The 22,359-nt window shown below is 48.8% G+C and overlaps 1 protein-coding gene across 1 annotated transcript in view; it reads right to left on the bottom strand.

Moving 5' to 3' along the window:
- Positions 1-22,359, bottom strand: part of atf6 (activating transcription factor 6) — a 284,152-nt gene that overhangs the window by 141,598 nt on the left and 120,195 nt on the right. The window contains exon 11 of the mRNA XM_085977996.1: positions 2,890-3,000. Coding sequence (XP_085834122.1) covers positions 2,890-3,000 — 111 coding nt within the window. The remainder of the gene's footprint in view (positions 1-2,889; positions 3,001-22,359) is intronic.

Consider the following 22,359-nt stretch of genomic DNA (forward strand, 5'->3'; position numbering starts at 1 on the left):
TTCTGCAGCGAGTGTCTCACCTCCTGACTCCCCAAAACCTTTCTACCATCCACAAGGCACAAGTAAGGAGTGTGATGGAATACTCTCCACTTGCCTGGATTAGTGCAGCTCCATCTACAAGGTGCACTGCAGCAACTCGCCAAGGCTTCTTCGGCAGCACCTCCCAAACCCGCGACCTCTTCCACCTAGAAGGACAATGGCAGCAGGCGCATGGGAACACCACCACCTCCAAGTTCCCCTCCAAGTCACACGCCATCCTGACTTAGAAGTATATTGCCGATCCTTCATCGTCGCTGGGTCAAAATCCTGGAACTCCCTACCTAACAGCACTGTGGGAGTACCTTCACCATACGACTGCAGCGGTTCAAGGGCAATAAATGCTGGCCTTGCCAGCGACACCCACATCCCATAAATGAATAAGAAAAAAAATGTACAGGGCTCTGGTGAGACCACACCTGGATTACTGTGCACAGTTTTGGTCTCCTTATTTAAGGAAGGATATACTTGCCTTAAAGGCGGTGCAACGAAGGTCAGCTAGACTGATTCCTGGGATGAGAGGGCTGTCCTGGGATGAGAGATTGTGTATAATGGGCCTATACTCTCTGGAATTTAGAAGACTGAGAGGTGATCTCATTGAAACATATAAGATTCTGAGGGAGATTGACAGGATAAATGCGGAGAGATTCTTTTTCCTGGCTGGAGAGTCCAGAACTAGGGGGAACAGACTCAGGATAAGGGGTCAGCCTTTTAAGACTGAGATGAGGAGGAATTTCTTCACTCAGAGTTGTGAATCTTTGGAATTCTCTGACCCAAAGTGCTGGGGATGCTCAGTCGTTGAGAGTATTCAAGGCTGAGATAGATAGATTTTTGGACTCCAGAGGAATCAAGGGATGTGGGGATAGGGCAGGAAAGTTGAGGTCGAAGATCAGCCATGATCTTATTGAATGACAGAGCAAGCTCGAGGGGCGGTATGGCCTGCTCCTAATTCTTATGTTCTATGTTCTTATCCACAAGTTATGACTGGACAGTCAATCTGGGAGCTGTTGAAGCAAGGTATGGGTAAAATGGATGATCTTAGTTTCATTAACTAGATTCAACTGCAAATTCAATTGATAATATAGAATCAGATGTAGGGATCTTGACTTAAGCAAAAAACCTGTTTTAAAATAAATTACCTAAGTTTTATATGCCTAGCCCTCAACAATAAAACACTCTTAATACGCCAACAGCATATATAGGTATATAGTTTTGCTTGGAGGTGTACAGTTTAGCTCTGTTGACTTATTTCTAGCCATAAAATAATTATTCACCATGTGGCTAAAAGCCATATTCAATGTGCATTTACAGTTAAGTCCAATGGCCAAGACTTAATCATGTTTAAAAATTGTGGTTGGGTCACTGCAGACTTAATTTGTTCTTTTCATGAACTTTTCAGTTTCTGGGAATATGAAATGACTCGACAGGCAGAGAGGATTACCTACACAAAGGAAATGCTTTCTTCAGACACAGGCTGAAAAATTACAATTAAGCTCCACAAAGGTGATGCTATCTTGGGATAGGTGTTACTGCATTCAGGTAGCCATTTAAACTACCCCTCAAACCCCTAGAAACATTCTCACCTTTGTAAATTCGTCTTGGGTTCTAAAGTAAAAAAATGTTTTTACAAGAAGCTATGGGCCACATTATTTTGGTATTGTTCAACTGAGAGCCAGGGCAGCTCTGAAATAAAGTGAGTCTGTGTTGCTGAAGGGAGTGAAGAAAAGGAAGAAATATAAAAGGGAAATTAAGACTCAAGTAGATCGTTCCAGTGTAACAGCATCTGCAAAGGCAGGATGAGCCAAATGGCCGACTTCTATGCTTTAAGTTCCATCAGTCTGTGAGCTCAAGTCTCAGAATGTGAAGCTCCCAATTAAAGCATGTTTTTATTAAAACACAATACTTGCAAACAGAAGAGCATTATAATGCCCTGCCAAAGCCATCTGCAATGTGGGTAGGCTAAGCTGACTTCACTCTTGCATTCCTACCCACAGCCTACTTATAGTAGAATGTCAGACATGGCAAGCCTACATGAAATGTTTAAGTCAGCTTACTCAGACACAAGTAGGAGGAGGGAATTAGGTTACTTCTTTTGCTCATCTATACAAGGGAATGGACTTCCTTTACTAGTTTTAAAATCCAGCATAAAGCACTCCCAGGTCAGGTACAAAGGTGAGGTGCAAAGCCTTTTTGACCCTGCTCCAATCTCAGCAAAACAACTGAAATTTTCTGCTAATAACTTCCAACCATCCTTGACTGAAACTGCTTTTAACAACAAACTATGGGTAGCTATCTGTCCATAAGGAACTGGGCTATTATTTCACAAAATCATCTTCTGTCAGACCCTTATCAGTTTGAAAGAAGTTTTTAATCCCTGTCCAGTCTGGATTCAAATCCATTTGCGATGAAAGCGAAGTCTTTTTGTCCACTGCAATTCAAAGTATTCCCCGCCTACCATAAAAGGACGACGTTTAAACATACTATTCGATCCTGTCCACAAAATTCACCTGTGGAACAATTAAACATGAAGAACACAGCTTTATTTTAAAATTCACTTGGGAGGAATGAACCGTCGCAGTGTTCTCGATGGCAGAACTGTAGCTGCACAGCTCCCTCTTACATGAAGCCCTTAGAATACGGAAGGGCAGTCAAAGTGCAATTGAAACACTGTAGAAATACTCATTTCATTGATTGGTATATTTTTATAACTGCAAATTGTACCTAACACTACATGCATATTTATTCTTGTCCAAAAAGCTGCCCCAAAAAATGAAAGAAGCAATTCGCATTTGCTTGGCTTAAATGAACAGAGAACTTTTGATAGTTTCCATATGATAGCGACTCTCTGCTCACCTAAGTGATTCAGTCCTATTGACTTGTGGTTGACATGCTCGTTGGACAAGGAGAAGAGGCTCCTTCTTTACCACCATCAGATCTTTCTTTTCCGAAATTGAAATCCCATTTCTGAAAGAAACAAATCATTAATTTATAATGCCCTTGCTTTTTGGAAAAAATGCTAATGTCTCCACACCAGCCTCCATGACACTTGATTAAAGCAAACAATAAGCAGATGGCAAAACGGAATGCTGGGGTCATAACTGGTACATCTCGCTGGCAAAAGCTACTTATTGCAACCCTGCATTTTACTATTCAGCTACCATTAAAGTCAAATCGTAATTAGTTACAAGAACTTAAACATCTTGATAGATGTCAGGTTAAGACAATGGCTGTCGTCTCCAAAGATGTATGGCACCTTTCCCCGCCGCACCGCCACCCCCCCCCCCCCACCCCCGCCACAGGCTGCTTCCCTTGCATGCACAATCCTCCTACAAATCTTTGCAACCAAAGTTCTACAACTTCTTCGGCAATATCCTGGCTTCTGCCAGCACTAAGGCAAAGACAAGCATCCTCTGATTTAATCTCACAATCAGAAGTTCCAGTTTTTGAAGTGTGAAGCCTCCTTTGGTCTCAATGCAAGGCTTGGTAGAATAAAAGTTAAAAAAAAAAAATAAACCTAGCAATATGCTGCTAATAAACTAAATCGTATCAAGCCCTTGCGTCAGCCAAAAGCAGGCTTCATGCTGCAAAGTTGTTTCATGTTGCAGCGCTTGAGAAGCAAGGTTTGTGGGTTTTGGTCAATGGGAATAATCCAGGACGCTCAGCACAAAATTTGAAAACCAAGGAGCTGGAATGTTCATGAAGACAATGCTCAATCAACTGCAGTCGAACCAACGGGGGCAGTGTCAGTGGGATAATACACAGGTTTCAACAAATATTAGGCAAAGAGGATTCATGACGAAACAAAATTGAGACTTTGGTCAAATTTTCTCAAAAGATGATTACAGCACCAGTGAATGAGAAAGTAAGTGTCACAAACACATTTTCCGGTGAAAACAGACAACACCTCTGTTAATGGGGGCCTCAAGCTCAAGCAGAAGCCAAAATATACCACTTTTGTCTCTTCACTCCCACCCATATTGATCCTGAACAAAAAATTATTCCACCACCCACCCGCAAAAGTCACCATACAGTGCACGTCCCTTCAAATGGAGATTGGACATTATTTATTTGTACACTTGTGCAGCCTGATGTGAAGAATAAAAAATAAAAAACAGTTTGGTCTGTATTCATATGACTGCGGCAAAATATGTAACCATTCCTATTAACATTATGTTAACATCCAAACTTTTGGAATGACCATGTCTCACTATTTGAAGTGCATACAAGGGATGCCAACAAAACATATTTTTGCATTTGCTGTGGCTAGGCATTCTAAACACGTGCGTCAGCTGGCTCTGTTGCAACAGCCAATGAAATACTGGCTAAAAGAGGTTTGAAGTAATGAACTTATCCAGAACTGATTCCACTGTGTTGGCCAAGAGTCTGGGGGCAACAAAGAAAAAGAAAATGAAGCTCAAGAATGAACTGCCCAAGTCAAAGAACATTCAACATTACTGTACGTGTACCATTTCACATGTCACTTAGTGGCAATGGTTTACTGAGTCATTGTGGTACAGTACATTATCATCACAACACAAGGCAGCTTTATGTCATTTTGCTACATCATCCTTTAATATAGCTTTGGCTGCAAAGAAAAGCCATCTGCAAACCATTAATTTACAGTACTTCTAGATGTGCTTGATGGGCAAAGGAAAATGAGCCAAATCTGAGTCCAAAAGGATATATTTATTATAATATGAAGCAACTAAAACATTTTCTTATGTCCTCAACAATCTCTTCACAAAACAGAGACAATAACTTCAAATCAAGTCAACAAATGACTGATTTTAGGTTACAGTATGAAATTCCAATGGCGGGTGAAATGAACATCACCAGAATTAACAGGGTCACTTGAGTCTTTCTGATCCTCCATACCCCCAAGTAAGAAAGCTCTAATCAACTAAAGGAAAGCAAATGTGAACCATGCCCAGAGAACTTTCATTCTTTTAACTCTGTCTCTAGCCAAACAAACATAATGCCAAAACAAAATGTAATGTCAGTTATTTAGTTGTTGGAATTTTAAACTATCTTTTAATGATTTAATGATTTAAAGCTGAGAAAACCAATGCATGTGACCGAGAAGGATGGGCCAATTGGGAATGAGCACTTTCCAAGGCCATGCCAATTAAATTACAAATTAAAGACGTCCTGAGCAAATAATACAAAGTACTCTTCATTTAATGGAACCCTCAACATATTAAGTTATTTACTACACTGTCGACAAAACAGTGATGCCATCAGAGCTCTTCGTTGGACCAGGGATGGCAGTGGGAGCAGGAATGTTATGAGCCACAAAATTAGTTAGAAAAATAATCAATTATATTCCTACTTAAAATGGCTGGTTAATAATTATTGGGGCCACCACAAGTGATGCACTGAGATTTGGGCACACTTGGGATGATGTGGCATAAAACAAAAAGTTGAGTTTTAAATGGACCCCAATGTACTAAAAGTTTGGAGTTGATTGTTGTACTGATTTTGTTCATTCTCAGGATGCAGACATCACTGGCAAGGTCGGCATTTATTGCCCATCCCTGGCTGCCCTGAGAAAGTGGTGATGGGCCGCCTTCTTGAACCGCTGCAGCGGCGGTTTGATACAATTGACTGACTTGCTCAGGGGCACTTCAGAGGGCAGTCAAGTGGTAACCACGTTCGTATGGGACTGGAGTCATCTATAGGATGGCAGGTTTCCTTCTCTAAAGGACATGAGTGAGCATGTTGAGTTTTTAACGATAATCGAACAGCTTCATGATCACTTTTATCGATACTGATTTTTATTTATTTTTATTTCCCAATCTTTTTAAACTGAGTTCAAATTCTCAAACTGCCATGATCGGATTTGAATTGCATTCTCTGGATTACTAGTCCAGTAACATGACCATTACTCTGCCGTACCGACTCAAATAGATAAAGCAGCTCCGGGGGCTCAGTGGGCAAATGCAGTGAGGTAGTGAAGCACAAGGACGAGGAAACCTGGATGCAAACTATGATCAGGGGTCAGTCAGCTGATCTGAGCCAAGGTAGCAATGGAGCTTTATAATTAGCCTCAGTATCATCCGGCAAGCAATAGAGGGGGGAATTAAATCAGCCACTCCTCGCTGTTTATTCAGAAAATCCTGCTGGAAATTGCTCACATCCTGCACTGTGCAAGGAAACACAAGGTGACTGATACTCTATCATGTAGTCCAGGTCAACGCTCACTTGAGGTCACACACGAAGAATAACCACTTGAGTGAGATACTGGAAGGCTGCTGTCCCCACAGAACCATACAACATTCTAAGTCTCCGCTTCCGTGGATAAAAGGAAAATGAATTATGTGGCTAATTGATGAAAGGTTACGACAGTTATTGGCCCAACTGTAGCTTTTAGGCTATTCACATCCTAATGTTTTTTTCTTCTGCAGTCTGTCACCAAATTTTCAACTCTAAATCTGCCAGGATTTGTGCATGCATTGCCAAGAAAATAGGTGGCTGCTCCAAGACCTCTGCCCATGTTCTCTTCGGCTGCTAGCCACATGGTGTGAGGTACCCGTTCGGCAGGATACCTTCATCCTGTTCTTCCTCAATCCCAACCAAAATTCTTGCCACAGGGAGTTGCCACAGTCTCCACCCATTTCACCTCAGATTTAGAACTCAGCAGATTAGAAGGATCACCCTTGCAACCTTTCCAAACCACAGTCCTGTTTTCGTGCACAACACAGCACCACCATGATGCCAACTTGAAGCATTTTGCAATTGCATTATTCCACTGTGTAGTATCCGAATGTGGAAATAGTTAAGGCAACATATTCCCAGAACCACCATCTTCTTCAATAGTCCAACATCAATCTCAATAACTGAACCTAGTCTCCTCCAATCAGGAAGCTACATCCTTTCTGTGTACCCGAAGAGCTAACAATTTGTAGTAACCTGCTACTGGATTACATTACCAAATTCTCTACTAAATGGCGAATACCATCACACAGATGAAAGGTTTACAGACTAAAGCAACGAATCTTGACTTTTAATAAATACCAATATGACAAACAATGACTGACATATACCAGCAGTTCAATATACTGTACAATACGGTTATATCATCAATTTGGCCAGTAGTCCAAATTTTCAGTGCAACGGGATGATTCTTACAGTTGACCCCCAGGTGTGATGCTGCTTAGCGCTTTGAAACAGTTGTTTTCTCTCTCCTTTCAGCTATTTAAAAGGATTATTTCCACTTAAAGTCCTGTCCAACATTTTTCCCCCAAACAACATCACTAAAACGAAGTACTGTATCTGGTCATTTATCTCAGTGCTGTGAGCAGGACCTTACTCCCTACTACAGAATAATGACTAAAAGTTTCAAAACTTAAGAACCTCAATCTTTCAAATCATTCCTTGTAGCTCTTCCCTCCAATATTGGGGGATCAGCCTGGCTGGTCTATTTGAGTTGGTATGGTGGAGTGATCGCCTGGATGGACCCCTTGTGTCATGGCTACCAGAATGCCACACAGCACTTTAGGTGCAACCTGACAAGGGGTCCGTTCAGATTCGGAAGGAACATGGTTTCATGTGTGACCACTTATGTAACCATGTAGCTTCTCCTATCAATTGGTCATGTCACCTCAAACAACATTTTGAGAGGCTGGTCAAGTCAAATCAACCCGTTCGAAAGCTGCGTTGGTTCTCACTTACAAGGTAATTCTTAAAAGGTACCCTTCCATTTTATTTTTGATTGGAAGGTACAAGAGTCTAGTGGTTATGGTATTGAACTGTAATCACAGATATCATGAGATATCATGAAACTGAATTCAGTGAATCTGGTAAATTGTTGGCTAGCATCAATGAAAACTGACAGATTGCTGTAAAAACCCAAGTGGGTTTGACCTGCCACCCTACCCAGTCTGGCCCACGTGACTCCAGTCTCACATTACGTAGTTGATTCTTAATGCCCTTGTGGCAGCTGGGGATGGACAATAGCTACTTCCTCATCAGTGTTGCCCAAATCCAATTACAGATTTCATTCGTTTTCCGATTATAAAAGGTCAGGTTGATCACTTTTGTCATCTACTTGAATATGGCAACTACACCTGCCGACTGTCGCCCCACTCCCAGTGTGACCCTCAAAATGATCATCTGTGCTTCAGAAATACCCCCTCAATCTGTAGGTACCCTGGGATATAGTTCATTTGTCATGGTTTTCAACCCATCTACAATCTCTGCTTCATTATCAACGACCCAGAGCACACAGGATACGGATTTGATTTTCCACAGTATCCTCCCTGGTTAAAACAAAACCTAACAGTCGTCATTCAACACGTTAACCCATAACGAGATTAAACTCCATATTGGTACTTTAATCTAGTTTTAGCTCTCCCCTCTCTCTTCCAGCACCGCCCCCCTCCGCCGGCCTTGGGTCTTAACTTCGATAATCTCACGTACAGCAGTGCGAGTCACTTCTGCAAGTGTTCTGAGCGTCTCACGTTTAGAGGTGTGCCCGTCTGCTCAATATCTAACTGTGCGATAGTGTTTCAATAGTATCCCCTCTGCATTCGGTCTTACAATCCTTTGTAATTCCCCTCTCCAATCCTGTCAAAAAGCAGACTGAGAAAACACCTGCCAAGATGAGTCCAGATACAAATCATTAGCCGGTTTTATTTCCCATGATGATGTGAAGTGAACATACGGTTATGATTAAAAATCACCATCTGATTCTGATACAAATGAAACAAGCAAATAAAATTTTGTTGCATTAACAAAGCTGCAGTAAAGGAACGATTCTGTATTAGGAATTCAACCAGCATAGATGTTAAATGTTCAAGTGAGGATATCATTCAATTAACAATTCATAGGAAATTAGAAGAGCCAATGACAGCTAAGCATGTTAAGTTATGGGCCTACTTTAAATTCTGCACACTCAAACACCTTGGCCTAGAAATTCATTGTAGCCACTTTTGGGGCGTTAAAGTCGGGCGGCCGCTAAAGTTTGGGCCGCCGCCAAATCGAGGCCACTTCTCCGATATTCATTAGCTTCGCCCTAAGAGTTTGCTCGAGCGCTAAAACTGGCGCTGGACGCCTCTCTTTAGGCGCTAAGCCGGAGGTGCTGAGCGAGAGCGCCCAGGCCAGGCGCAGCGCAGGTGCGGCCATCTCGTGATTGACAGCAGACACCCTGGCGCCGGCCAGCTCTTAAGGGGGAAGGGTCGACTTTGTCTGCTGCCACGCCCTGGATAGTGGAGCCCTCAAGCTAGGCCTGAACACTGCTGCTGGACCCAAATAGCACCTGAAGCCATGCAGAGGGCCCGTGAACGAGCGCAGCGCTTCTCAGAGCGTGATCTGAGTGTGCTGGTTGGTGGTGTGGAGAAGAGGCGCCATATTTTGTACCCGGACAATGGCAGGAAGGCGCCGGTCCGCGCCTACCGGAGAACCTGGAGGCATGTCGCCAGCAAGGTGTCAGCCAACAGCGAGGTCCCCAGGACCGGTGTCCAATGCCGCAAAAAGTTTAATGACCTCACGCGGATTGTCAGGGTGAGTACCCTTTCCAGTGACCTCCTCATCCTTGCATGTGCACCTCACATTATGGGCAAAGGGACCTGAAAGCCCTAATGGCCAGCCCTCATCCAGCAGCTATGGGACAGGCATGAACATCAATTGCACATTCTGCACTTAACACACTGGCCAAGCTATTCCACCATGGGAGGCAGTGCACACAAGATCAGGGCGACACACTGACCAGGCTATTCCACCATGGGAGGCAGTGCACACAAGATCAGGGCGACACACTGTACTTAGAGGCCGTCCTTTCTCTTGCAGGCCAAGCTGGCCAATAACAAGAAGAGCCGGACTGCGACCGGGGGAGGCCGACCCCAGATCCAGCCGCTCACCGAGCTGCAACATCGCGTGGAGCACATCATGGGTGGCCGGGTGATTGGCCCCGTTGCATGTGGAGATGCCGACCCTGTTCTGGGCACCAATGGTAAGGACATCAACGTTTGGACCTCTCTCGTCCCACTTGCGCATCAGATCTACATCCTTTGCCACTGTCCGACCAATGCGCTGAATGCCACCACTCATGCATCCCTCGCTGACGCCCTCTCCTCACTCTAAAGCTACTCTTGTGCCTTCCTGCTTTCAGATGGTGAGGAGGAGGTCCCTGAACTTGCCAGTGACAGCCCCTCAGAGGAGGAGGAGCAAGAGGAAGGCGGCCCATCAGGGGAACCCTCAGCCGTGGCAACCCATGCCAATGTAGGGGACACGTCTTCCCTGGAGGGGAGCGTCGTGGAAGTGTCGGAGGGGAGGGGAGCTCATGGGACCTGCGGCCTGCAGAAACGCGGGAGGGGGGTGCCAGCTCGGCGGCCTTCTCCCCGGAGGGGGGAAGGGTCGGAGGGGAGTCCAATTGCTGGGCCCAGCGGCGTCCAGCAATGCAGGAAGGGTCGGCCAGCTCGGCGGCCTTCTCCCCAGAGGGAGAGTCCGGCCTCCAGTCCAGAGATGGTCTTCGCCGAAGAGATGGAACGCCTCGAGGAATTGTCCGCGGACTCGGAGCGCCGGCACACGGAGCTCATGGGGGTAGTGACACGGTTGCCTGAGGCCATCGAGTCCCTCTCTCGGAGTGTCACTGACGTCGGGGCCTCACAGGCCATCAGTTTGGCGGAATTCGGGGCAGAGCAGGCAGCGAGTCGGGCGGCATTCGGGGCAGATCAGGCAGCGAGTCGGGCGGCATTCGGGGCAGCTCAGGCAGCGAGTGGGCAGCTGATCAGTGGTGCCGTGCAGTCACTGGGTGCTCTGATGAGGTCACTGAACAGGTCAACACGGGCACTCACTGCTGCCACACTCGCTGTGTCAGCCAGGCATCGCCAGGGCACCCGGCGCGCTGCAGCAGCACAGCGGTCTGTCCCTCGGCAGATTGGTGCGCATGCTGCAGTGCTGGCCCGGGCGAGTGCCAGTGTCTCAGGCGACCAGCGAGCGCCTGCCATCCGCCAGCTTGCCCCCATTCCTCCAGCCGCCACTGCCACTCCCCCAGTGGAGCTGCCAGGAGCTGCTGCAGCGACTGATGCTGGCCAGCCACAGCTGCAGCATTCAACAGCCGCCCGCTCGACGGCCAGACCTCGACTAGGCCGACCCCCAAGGGTATCTGCCGTCACGACATGTGCCCCTCTGGAGCCTGCCCCCAGCCTTGCAGCAGCCAATGGCCTTACTTTGAGGAGCAGCAGAGCGGGCAGGGGCCACACAAAGATGGCCAAGGCATCGCCCTAGCGGGCCAAAAAGTCGAATGTGTGGCCAGTTGTGTTTGTTTTTTGAGGCCGAGAATTGGATGTTTGTTTTTTGAGGCTGAGAATTGGATGTTTGTTTTTTGAGGCCGAGAATTGGATGTTTGTTTTTTGAAGGCCGAGGATGTGATGTTTGTATTTTACGAAGTCCGAGGATGACGGCCATTTTAGTTGCACTGTTTTGTTAATCCTCTCCAGGTTGTGGGAGCGAGTAATGTGTTTGAGTGTTTTTTGGGGGTTTCGTCTGTTTTTGGTTTTCATGTGGGAAGGGCCCTGAGTTTGTACAATAAAGCATTTTATTTATTAACATTGCCCATGTTTGATCTTTGAAGTGTTTGTTGCCTTAACCGGCTGAGGGCTTGCGGAGCGGCTGCAATCATGTTCTTTCATTGGCACAAGCTATTCCCTGACAGGGGGCCTAGAAGTGACGTTCAATAAGCCGACGACGGGCGGCCCTTGGACCTTGTGCGTCCCTCCTGGGCTGGTACTCCTCGTCCTCATGCTCCTCCTGCTCCTCCTCCTGAGGTGGGGGTCCAACGTGAGGTGGCAGTGCCTGAGTCCTGCGGATAGCCAGGTTGTGCAGCATGCAAACGACGACGAATTGGGAGACTCGCTCCTGCAAATACTGGAGGGCTCCCCCGGAGCGATCGAGACAGCGGAACCGTTGCTTGAGGACGCCGATTGTTTGTTCTATGATGTTCCTAGTCGCTTGATGGCTCTCGTTGTATGCCTCTTCAGCAGGGGTCGTGGGCGCGCGGAGCGGGGTCATGAGCCAGGTACACAAAGGATAGCCTTTGTCCCCGATAAGCCATCCTCTTGGGGGAGGCTGTGCCTGGAACATGTCAGCCACAGTTGTCTGTCGCAGGATAAAGGCATCGTGGCTGCTGCCTGGAAAGCGGGCATTGACAGCTAGGATGCGCTGCCTGTGGTCACACACCAGCTGTACGTTGAGGGAATGGTAGCCCTTCCGGTTGCGGTAATCCTCGGCATGCTCCAGAGCTGCCCGCAAAGCCACGTGCGTGCAGTCAATGGCGCCCTGCACCATGGGGAAGCCCGCTATTCTTGCAAATCCCACTGCACGCTGCTGCTGCTTGTCCAGGGTCATGGGGAAGGAGATGAATTGATGTCTCCTTCTGAAAAGGGCTTCGGTCACCTGGCGGATGCAGCAATGCACGGCGAACTGGGAGATGTTAGCAATGTCCCCAGCAGCGGATTGGAAGGAGCCGGTGGTATAGAAGTTGAGAGCCACCGTCACCTTCACTGCCACCGACAGAGACGTCCTGCGCATCAGCTGTGGCTGCAGATCTCTCTGAAGCAGCTGGCAGATGTCTGCAACCACCTCCCTTCTGAATCACAGCCTCCTTACACACATCGCGGCAGACGTGGTCAGATAGGAGGACTGCTGGCGGTATACCCTGGGTGGGTAAGGCCTCAGTTGGCGACGCCTATTGCCCCCTCTGCGTCTAGCCAGGGCTGCCACTCTCTCACGGCGTCTGTAAGCCCTTCTGGCATAAGGCTGAAAGTCAGCGTTGGCACCCAATGCAGCCCCCATTATATGCTGGCAAACAATGAGCTCTCAATGAAGGCAAAGATAATTGCTAAGCTCTGGCCTGAGCCAAAAATACCTGTCCTAGTGTTGGTCCAAACCAGTAAGCTCTCCTCCTTGGTCTCTCTCCAAAAAACCGTTGCACAAGAGTGAATGCTGCAAAATGGCTGCCCTTTATAGTGCAGGGTAAGTGCCCTTTAATTAGCGCTCCCCGCGGCCCGCCTCGGCTGTGTACCGTTCCACTTCACAGTCGTTAGGGCCGCCCGGCGCACAATGGCCCGGCGCGAGTGAAGTTCCGGTTCGGGGCGCACAAAGGGCATTGCACTAGTAAATGACGTCATGATCTGCGCGCGCAGCAGGGCGCGCGCTAAGACTTTGCGCCGGCGCTAAATGTGTACTGAAGCTGGGGCGAGGCGCGGATCGCGCTGCGCCCGGGCGCTAAGCGCCTAGCGCTCGAGATCTACTCCTCCTAAGGCGCTAACGGTTGGCGCGCCCAACTGAATTTCTAGGCCCTTGACTTTATAAAATAAATAAAGATCACAAGAATTACTTCAAGAGTCCTTGATGTTTCAGTGGTCCTTTTCAAAAAGGCCAAATTACACAAAAATTAAAAACTAACAGACCTGTGAACATTTGGCAGAACAGTAAAAGAGAATAACCACAAGTCAAGACAGCTCAAACTTTCAGTTTGTGGAAAATTTCAAGATTGTCAATGGAGAAATAAAGCTACTGAGGCTTTAAAAAGAATCACCCTTGAAAAATGGAAAACCAATAATGTTGCCTTCTGTTACCACAACTTCATATCAGATTCAGCACAAACCAAATTTGGAGAGAAAAAGAATCCAGGAAGGTTAAAATTGTTGAGATATGTTGGCTAGGAAGTAGAAGGCACTGAAATGTGCTTAAAACTACATTTTGTGTTGAAAACACTCTTTTTATAGACTTTTTTTGTTTTTATAGTAAGAGAGCTCAATCTAGTCTGTGGTTCCAAGCTTCTCAAGCTTTATAGCTTGGCTGTTCGTCTGACAGAGGGAAAGTTTTCCCCATGGGTTGGCAAAAAACATGTCTCGAGGGTATCTGAACTTGGGAAAAACTGCATGCTGGTTTCACACCATCTTCATTAGGAGACTGGAGCCCACTGCTCTGGAGCTTTCGTCTCCAGATTTTAAAAAGGAGAGTACTAAAAAGAAAAATCACATGCTGGTTTTCGCATTAGATATGGACCATGACTATCAAAAACACTCATTATGCCTGGACAGTTTATTGATCAATGCCTACCAGTTTTCCTGCTTCAATTTGTAAAATTATGTTTGAAATGACTGACTTTTTGAAATAACATCTTTTTAAAAAATGTTTTAAAAATCATATAAAAAGCCTGACAAGCAGATTGAAGTTTCTTCTGACTGCAAGACAGGGTAGTTCAACAGCTGCTAACAAAAGAAAGTTTAATTTTTTTCTGCATAGTCAACTACAATCCAGCCTCTCTACTGATCATCAATTCTGCAACAGGCTCACCATTCAACCTGCAAAGGTTGCATATTTTGGGCTGTTTATTAAAGAGAGGAAAGCAGTTCAATATAATTTGGGACTAATGGGGGAAAAAAATTAGAGGCATCATTGAAGGAAAAATTAAGGAAAAAAGGAAAGCAGAAAATGGAATCTGTGCTCACAGAAATGGAAAGCAGTGTGAAGACAGACTACAACGCGAGTACGGATAGGCTTAATGATGTGATGCCTTTAAGGATAAACAAACTGCCTACGGTCAGTGTGCAGGCTAACCCATGTAGATTGCCCACTTGGGCAACCCAGGGAAGGCATCCAGGTCCCAGTCTGACTGTACCAAGCCCTTTGCCATAAACAAGTGCAGTATGTGGGAATGATTGCTAGATTAATTTCTCTGAGTGAATCGAAAGACATTCCAGTTATGAAGTGGAAAAGATTGACAGCATGCAAGTTCTAAAACAAGGTCTGTTCCTGATACATCTGATAAATAATACATGATTGGGCGCGAGTTGAAGGATATAACCAACTCCCAAAGCTCACACATTTCCTCGCCATCTGTTACTAAAATTTTCCCCCTCATTTGACACTTCAGTCATTAGCACATTAGCGCTGTCAGATCCTACGTGTCGATATTATTAATGTTCTGAAACAATGTCAGATTTAATTAAAGAACACAATGAATCTATGTCTAAAATCAAAACAGAAAAAGCTCATAATACACAATGGATTAGTCAGTATCTGGAAAGTAATATACAGGTTAACATTTTAGAGAGAACCTATCATCGGGTGTGTCAGAAGCCTCTTTTATATTGATGTCAGTGGGGTGCCTGTGCCACCGGGTCCCAACGAGAAGATCACATGCAGTCAACAGCTACCCAGTTGTGAACCAACTGCATTCATTAAAGTTGGTGTCCAGGAAGACCCAATCAAATACTAGGATACAACCAGCTGCACAAGACCATCGCTGCAGGAACCAACAGCATGAACACCCTATTCACGCCAATATAAAAGCAGCTAAAATTATAGTACTTCCCAGGAGGGGATGGGAGAACAGGTCAACAATATAAAAGCAAACTACTGTGGATGCTGGAAATCTGAAATAAAAACAGAAAATGCTGTAAATACTCAGGTCAGGCAGCATCTGTGGAGAGAGAAACAGAGTTAACGGTTCAGATCGATGACCCGTCGTCAGAACTGGGAAAAGCTGGAGATGGAACAGGTTTTTAAGCAAGTGTAGAGATGTGCCAAGAATATAGATGTGCTAACAACTATTACAAGAAAGAAAAAAAGCAAGAAAGACTTGCATTTATATCACGCCTTTCACAACCTCAGGACGTCCCAAAGCACTTCAAAGCCAATGAAGTACTTTTGAAGTGGAGTCACTGTTGTAGTGTAGGAAAGCAGCAGCCAATGGGCTTAACACCTGTAACAGGATCTCCAGAGGCAAAAGGTGGGAAGGGTTGAAAAATCTCAATTACAAAGGTCTCAATCAGGGGTGTTAAAGGGCCTAATAAAAAGCCAAAGACTACAAATGCTAGAAATCTAAAACACAAAATGCTGTAAGCACACCCTTTAGTAAGGTAGCGGCGCTGGGCTGAGGCCGGCCCCTGCAGCCTTCGAGTGGGGCCGGGAGGTGCCTAGCTCGGGCGTGGGTGCGGAGGAGAAGCCGAGGCTTCGAGGCCTACCTGGAAAAACGGGGAAAGGTAGGAAAATTAATGAGATTAGATAAGTTAATTCGTTTCTAAATCATTTTTTTTTTAAAACAATATGTGTTTTAAAAGCAACGTTTTTTTTAAAAACGCAGAAAGCGGGAAAAAGAAAGGAAAAGTTTGGAATCAAGATGGCGGCGACTCACCTCGGTTCAGAACGATAAGGCCCGCCAACACACGCACCGATTGGCCCGGCCGCACGCGGCAGCAAGCCGCAGTACGATTGGTCAACCTCGAGGTCACTCTGTCGCTAATGAGCAGATGAGATGCTAATGAGCGGAATGTTGAAGGTTTTTCGGATACCGTGGACGCGATTTTAGCCCGGCCGAAACGTAAATACGCTTAAAACCGTCTCGGAAGCGTAAGCTTTCTTTGGAGGTAACGCGCGCGTAGGTACGCCCTGTAACTTTCGAGCGCATACCCGACAGACGCACACGCGATGACAGACAGACAGAATGACAGACAGACAGATGTACCGATTTATATATATAGATAGATAGATAGATAGATAGACTAGCTGGAGTGCCCGGCGGTGCCGAGGCTTTTTCGAGGGCATGTTGTCGTTGGAAGAGAGACAGCGACTGGGGTGGAAGAGAGAGAGCGACTGGTGGGGGGGCGAAAAAGAGAGAGAGCGACTGGGGGGGAAAAGAGAGAGAGCGACTGGGGGGGGGGAAAAGAGAGAGAGCGACTGGGGGGGGGGGAAGAGAGAGAGCGACTGGGGGGGGGGGGGAAGAGAGAGAGCGACTGGGGGGGGGGAAGAGAGAGAGCGACTGGGGGGGGGAAGAGAGAGAGCGACGGGGGGGAAAGAGAGAGAGCGACTGGGGGGGGGAAGAGAGAGAGCGACGGGGGGGGAAGAGAGAGAGCGACGGGGGGGGAAGAGAGAGCGCGACGGGGGGGGAAGAGAGAGCGCGACGGGGGGGGAAGAGAGAGCGCGACGGGGGGGGGGAAGAGAGAGCGCGACGGGGGGGAAGAGAGAGCGCGACGGGGGGGAAGAGAGAGCGCGACGGGGGGGAAGAGAGAGCGCGACGGGGGGGAAGAGAGAGCGCGACGGGGGGGAAGAGAGAGCGCGACGGGGGGGAAGAGAGAGCGCGACGGGGGGGAAGAGAGAGCGCGACGGGGGGGAAGAGAGAGCGCGACGGGGGGGAAGAGAGAGCGCGACGGGGGGGAAGAGAGAGCGCGACGGGGGGGAAGAGAGAGCGCGACGGGGGGGAAGAGAGAGCGCGACGGGGGGGAAGAGAGAGCGCGACGGGGGGGAAGAGAGAGCGCGACGGGGGGGAAGAGAGAGCGCGACGGGGGGGAAGAGAGAGCGCGACGGGGGGGAAGAGAGAGCGCGACGGGGGGGAAGAGAGAGCGCGACGGGGGGGAAGAGAGAGCGCGACGGGGGGGAAGAGAGAGCGCGACGGGGGGGGGAAAGAGAGAGAGCGACTGGGAAGGGGGAAAGGAGGGGGGGGAAGGTGGGGAGGGGGGGAAGGGGGGGAAGGAGGAGGGGGAAGGGGGGTGGGAAGGAGGGGGGGTGGGAAGGAGGGGAGGAAGGTGGGGGAAGGGGGGGAAAGGGGGGGAGAGGAGGGGGGGAGGAGGGGGGGAAGGAGGAGGGGGAAGGAGGGTGGGAAGGAGGGTGGGAAGGAGGGGGGGTGGGAAGGAGGGGGGGTGGGAAGGAGGGGGGGTGGGAAGGAGGGGAGGAAGGAGGGGGGAAGGAGGGGGGAGGAGGGGGGGAGGAGGGGGGGAGGAGGGGGGGGAGGAGGGGGGGAAGGAGGAGGGGGAAGGAGGGGGGGTGGGAAGGAGGGGGGGTGGGAAGGAGGGGGGGTGGGAAGGAGGGGGGGAAGGAGGGGAGGAAGGAGGGGCGGAAGGAGGGGGCGGAAGGAGGGGGCGGAAGAAGGGGGCGGAAGGAAGAAGGGGGGGAGGAGGGGGGCGGAAGGAGGGGGGCGGAAGGAGGGGGGTGGGAAGGAGGGGGGAAGGGGGGGAAGGGGGGGGAAGGGGGGGGAAGGGGGGGGAAGGGCGAGGGGGAGGAGGGGGGAAGGAGGAGGGGGAAGGAGGAGGGGGAAGGGCGAGGGGGGAGGAGGGGGGAAGGAGGAGGGGGGAAGGGGGGGAAGGAAGGAGGGGGGAAGGGGGGGAAGGAAGGAGGGGGGAAGGAGGGTGGGGAAGCGGGGGGAAGGGGGGAGAGAGAGCGCGACTGGGGGTAAGTGGATGGGGAGGGGGAAGGAGGAGAGGGGAGGGAGGAGAGGGGAGGGGTGGGGTGGGGGAGAGGGGGTGGGGGAGAGGGGGTGGGGGAGAGGGGAGGGGGGAGAGGGGAGGGGGGAGAGGGGAGGGGGGAGAGGGGAGGGGGGAGAGGGGAGGGGGGAGAGGGGAGGGGGGAGAGGGGGGGGTGGGGTGGGGGGAGAGAGGGGGGGTGGGGTGGGGGGAGAGGGGAGGGGTGGGGGGGGGGAGAGGGGAGGGGGGGGGGGGGGAGGTGGGGAGAAAGGGAGTAGGGGAGCCAGCAGACCCTCTCCCCGCTGCCGGCGATGGCTCCGCTGAGCTCCGTGCTGCCCCACGCACTGACATGCCGAGCGCAGCGCCCCGGTGAGCCCGAGCCCCGCCCTCCCGAGACCGGGCCTGAGACGGCCGATTGCGGCTGGCCGGGCCCGATTGCCTTGGTATCCCTCCTCCCCTCTCCGCCTCCTGATCTCCGGGCCTGGGCCTGAGCGGCCGATTGCGGCTGGCGAGCCCGGTTGCCGGGGTAACCCTCTCCGCTCCCCCTCCCCCCCCGAGCCCCGCCCCCCCCCGAATGAAGCGAGAGGAGGTTGCAGTGAGCCCAGCCAGCCTTTACCAAGATGGCTGGCCGCTGGTTCGGAATCGGGCCCAGCGGGGGGGGGCGGGGTTGGTGGGAGGAGCTTGCCACAAAACAATTGCCTAGGGTCCAGCATGGCTGGCAACAGACGCCCAGGCTTCGAGGCCTACCTGCAAAAACGGGGAAAGGTAGGAAAATTAATGAGATTAGATAAAAGATTTAGAAAGTAATTAACTTTGTTTAAAAACAATGTGTGTTTTAAAAGCAACTTTTTTTTTTAAAGACGCAGAAAGCGGGAAAAAGAAATGAAAAGTTTGGAATCAAGATGGCGGCGACTCACCTCGGTTCAGAACGATAAGGCCCGCCCACACACGCATCGATTGGTCGACCATCAGGTCACCGAAGCGTAGGATTGGTCAATCGTCCCGTCACTCGACTCTAGGAGGGCTCGCCCGCAAGCGCCAGGAACCCGCCCCCGCCACGCAGCGATTGGTCGACCATCGGGTCGCTCGACCGTACGATTGGTCGACCTCGACGTCACTCGATGCTAATGAGCGGATAATGAGCGGAATGTTGAACGTTCTTTGGATACCGCGGGCGCAATTTTTGTCTCGCCGAAACGTAAATACGCTTATGACGGTTCTGGAATCGTAAGCTTTCTTTCGATGTAACACACGTGTAGGTACGCTCTATAACTTTCGAGTTTATACAATACAGACAGACAGACAGACGGAATGACAGACAGACGGAATGACAGACAGACGGAATGACAGACAGACAGACGGAATGACAGACAGACAGACGGAATGACAGACAGACAGACGGAATGACAGACAGACAGACGGAATGACAGACAGACGGAATGACAGACAGATGTATCCTTTTATATATATAGATAGATAGATAGATTTTTAGTCTGGTTTCTGCATCGCTGACAGCACCAACACCATCTGGGCTGCGGGCACCAATTCTATCATCTGCGACTCTGACATATCACACCAACTTGACCTTTCTGTGGCCTTCAATACAACCGATCACGCCGTGCTCCTCCACCACCTTTCATCCATGATCCACCTCCAGTGGACTCCCATTGCATGATTCCACTCCTACCTGCCTCTCTAGCCATGACCCCACCTCCTGTCCCAATATGGTTACCTCCAGTGTACCCCAAGGTTCTATCCTTAGCCCCTTCTTTACTCATTTATAGGTTATCCCTTGGTGACATCACTCAACAGCATGGCGTCAGTTTCCTATATATATATACTAGCTGGGGGAGCCCGGCTTTGCCAGGGCTGTTTTGGGCCGGGCGGTTTAAATCGAGTCCCAGGCTTTGGGGCCTCTCTGTGTCCCTCTGTGAATCTGCTGCCGGGCAACATTTTAAATCGAGTCCCAGGCTTTTGGGCCCTGTCTCTGTGTCCCTCTCTCAATCTGCTGCCGGGCAACATTTCCACCTTTTAATACCTTGAAAGATGAAAGTGAAAGTACTTATAAAACGTTTTTGGTAAATCTTGTGTTATTTTTAAAAGAGATACTAACTTTTTCGAAGCTGGATGAGCAGATTTTGAGCTGGAAGTAAATGGGGTTTTTAGCTTTAGGCAATGGCTGCCAGATCCCTGAGATGAAAACGATTAGTCCCACCCAAAGACGCAGCGATTGGCCAACCATCAGGCGACTTAACTGTAGGATTGGTCAATCGTGCCAGTACAAGATTGGTTGACCTTGACGTCAGTCAATCAATGCTAATTAGCAGATAATGAGTTTAATTTTGACGGTTTTTTACATAACGCGCGAACAATTTTTGTCCGGCCGAAACGTAAATACGCTTAGGACGGTTCTGGAATCGTCAGCTTTCTTTCGACGTAACGCACGTGTAGGTACGCTCTATAACTTTCGAGTTAATTCAAGACAGACAGACGGAATGACAGACAGAAGTATCTTCTTATCTTATCTTATCTTATATATATATCGGTCGGTGTGTCTGTCATTCTGTCTGTCATTCTGTCATCGCGTGTGCCTCTGTCTGGCTATGCGCTCGAAAGTTACAGGGCGTACCTACGCGCGCGTTACCTCCAAAGAAAGCTTACGCTTCAGAGACGGTTTTAAGCGTATTTACTTTTCGGTCGGACGAAAATTGTTCGCGCCTTATGCAAAAAACCTTCAAAATTGAACTCATTATCTGCTCGCATTGATTGACTGACTGACTGACATCAAGGTTCCACCAATCCTGTTCCGTCACGATTGACCAATCCTACAGTACGGTCCCCTGATGGTTGGCCAATCGGTGTGTGTGTGGGCGGGACTATTCGTTTTGATCTCGGGGATGTGGCAGCCATTCTTTCACTAAGCTTCCAGCTCAAATGACTTCAGCTTCCAGCTAAAACGACTTTCAAAGTTAGTATCTCTTTTAAAAATAACGTAAGATTTACCAAAAACGTTTTATAAGTACTTTCACTTTCATTTTTCAACCTTTTAAAAGGTAGACATACAGGGACACAGACAGGGCCCTAAGCCTGCCACTCGATTTAAAATGTTGCCCAGCACCAGATTCACAAAGGGACACAGACAGGGCCCCAAAGCCTGGCACTCGATTTAAACCGCCTGCCCCAAAACAGCCCCGGCAACGCCGGGCTCCCCAGCTAGTCCTTTTATATATATATATAAGATATCACCCAGTTCCGCTTGCAAATTCACAACTACAATTCCCTCAGCGTTATCAGACTGTCTGTTCAACAAACATGCATGAGTCAGAATTTCCTCCAATTAACAGTGGGAAGATCCAAAGCCTGACAAAAAACTCTGTACCCTTGCCACTGACATCATATTGCTTCCCCACTGCTCATTCAGGTGCCACCATTTGGTCCGCAACCTCAGTGTTCTGCTTGAACCAAAGCAGAGTTTCAGCTGGCCACCAAGAAGACCACTTACTTCGGCCTCTGTGACAATGCCCACCTCTACCGCACTCCCACTGCAGCCAACACTGTAACGCACGCTTTTGTCACTTCTCGACTCTAATGCCCTCCTTGCCAGCCTCCTAAACTCCACTCTCTCGAAAATTCAGTTCATCCAAAATTCTGTTGCCCTCATTCTGTCTTGCACGTCGTCCCCCTTGTCATCACTCCAATCCTGGCTGACTGTCATCCCCATCAACCAAGGTACAAATTTCAAAATCCTTAACCTCATCCAAATTCCTCCATGATGTTGTGCCCTCCACCACTCTTGCTCTGTCCCTTGAACTCTGGCCTCTATGCATCCCGGCTCATTCCATTTGACCATCTTTGGCAGCTGTCAAAGTCCTCATCTCTGGAACTCGATCCCCAAGCCCCTCTATCAGGCTTTCGCTTGGCCCACTTTTAGTTGTCTTCTCCAAAGCTATCTGTTTAACCACACTTTTGGTCGCCTCTCTTAACTCTCCCACTTATGCTCATTACCCAGTTTTACTTCTCTTTGAAGCACCTTGGGATGTTTTCTCTGCAAAAGACTGTTGTACGATACCACAGACAGAAAAGTTTTCTGGGTGTATGAATAAATTATTACAATAGATATGAAAAGTTTTACGGTAGG

Source organism: Somniosus microcephalus, chromosome 3, assembly GCF_052327205.1.
Source record: "Somniosus microcephalus isolate GS21.2 chromosome 3, FLI_Smic_1.0, whole genome shotgun sequence".
Classification (NCBI taxonomy): Eukaryota; Metazoa; Chordata; class Chondrichthyes; order Squaliformes; family Somniosidae; genus Somniosus; species Somniosus microcephalus.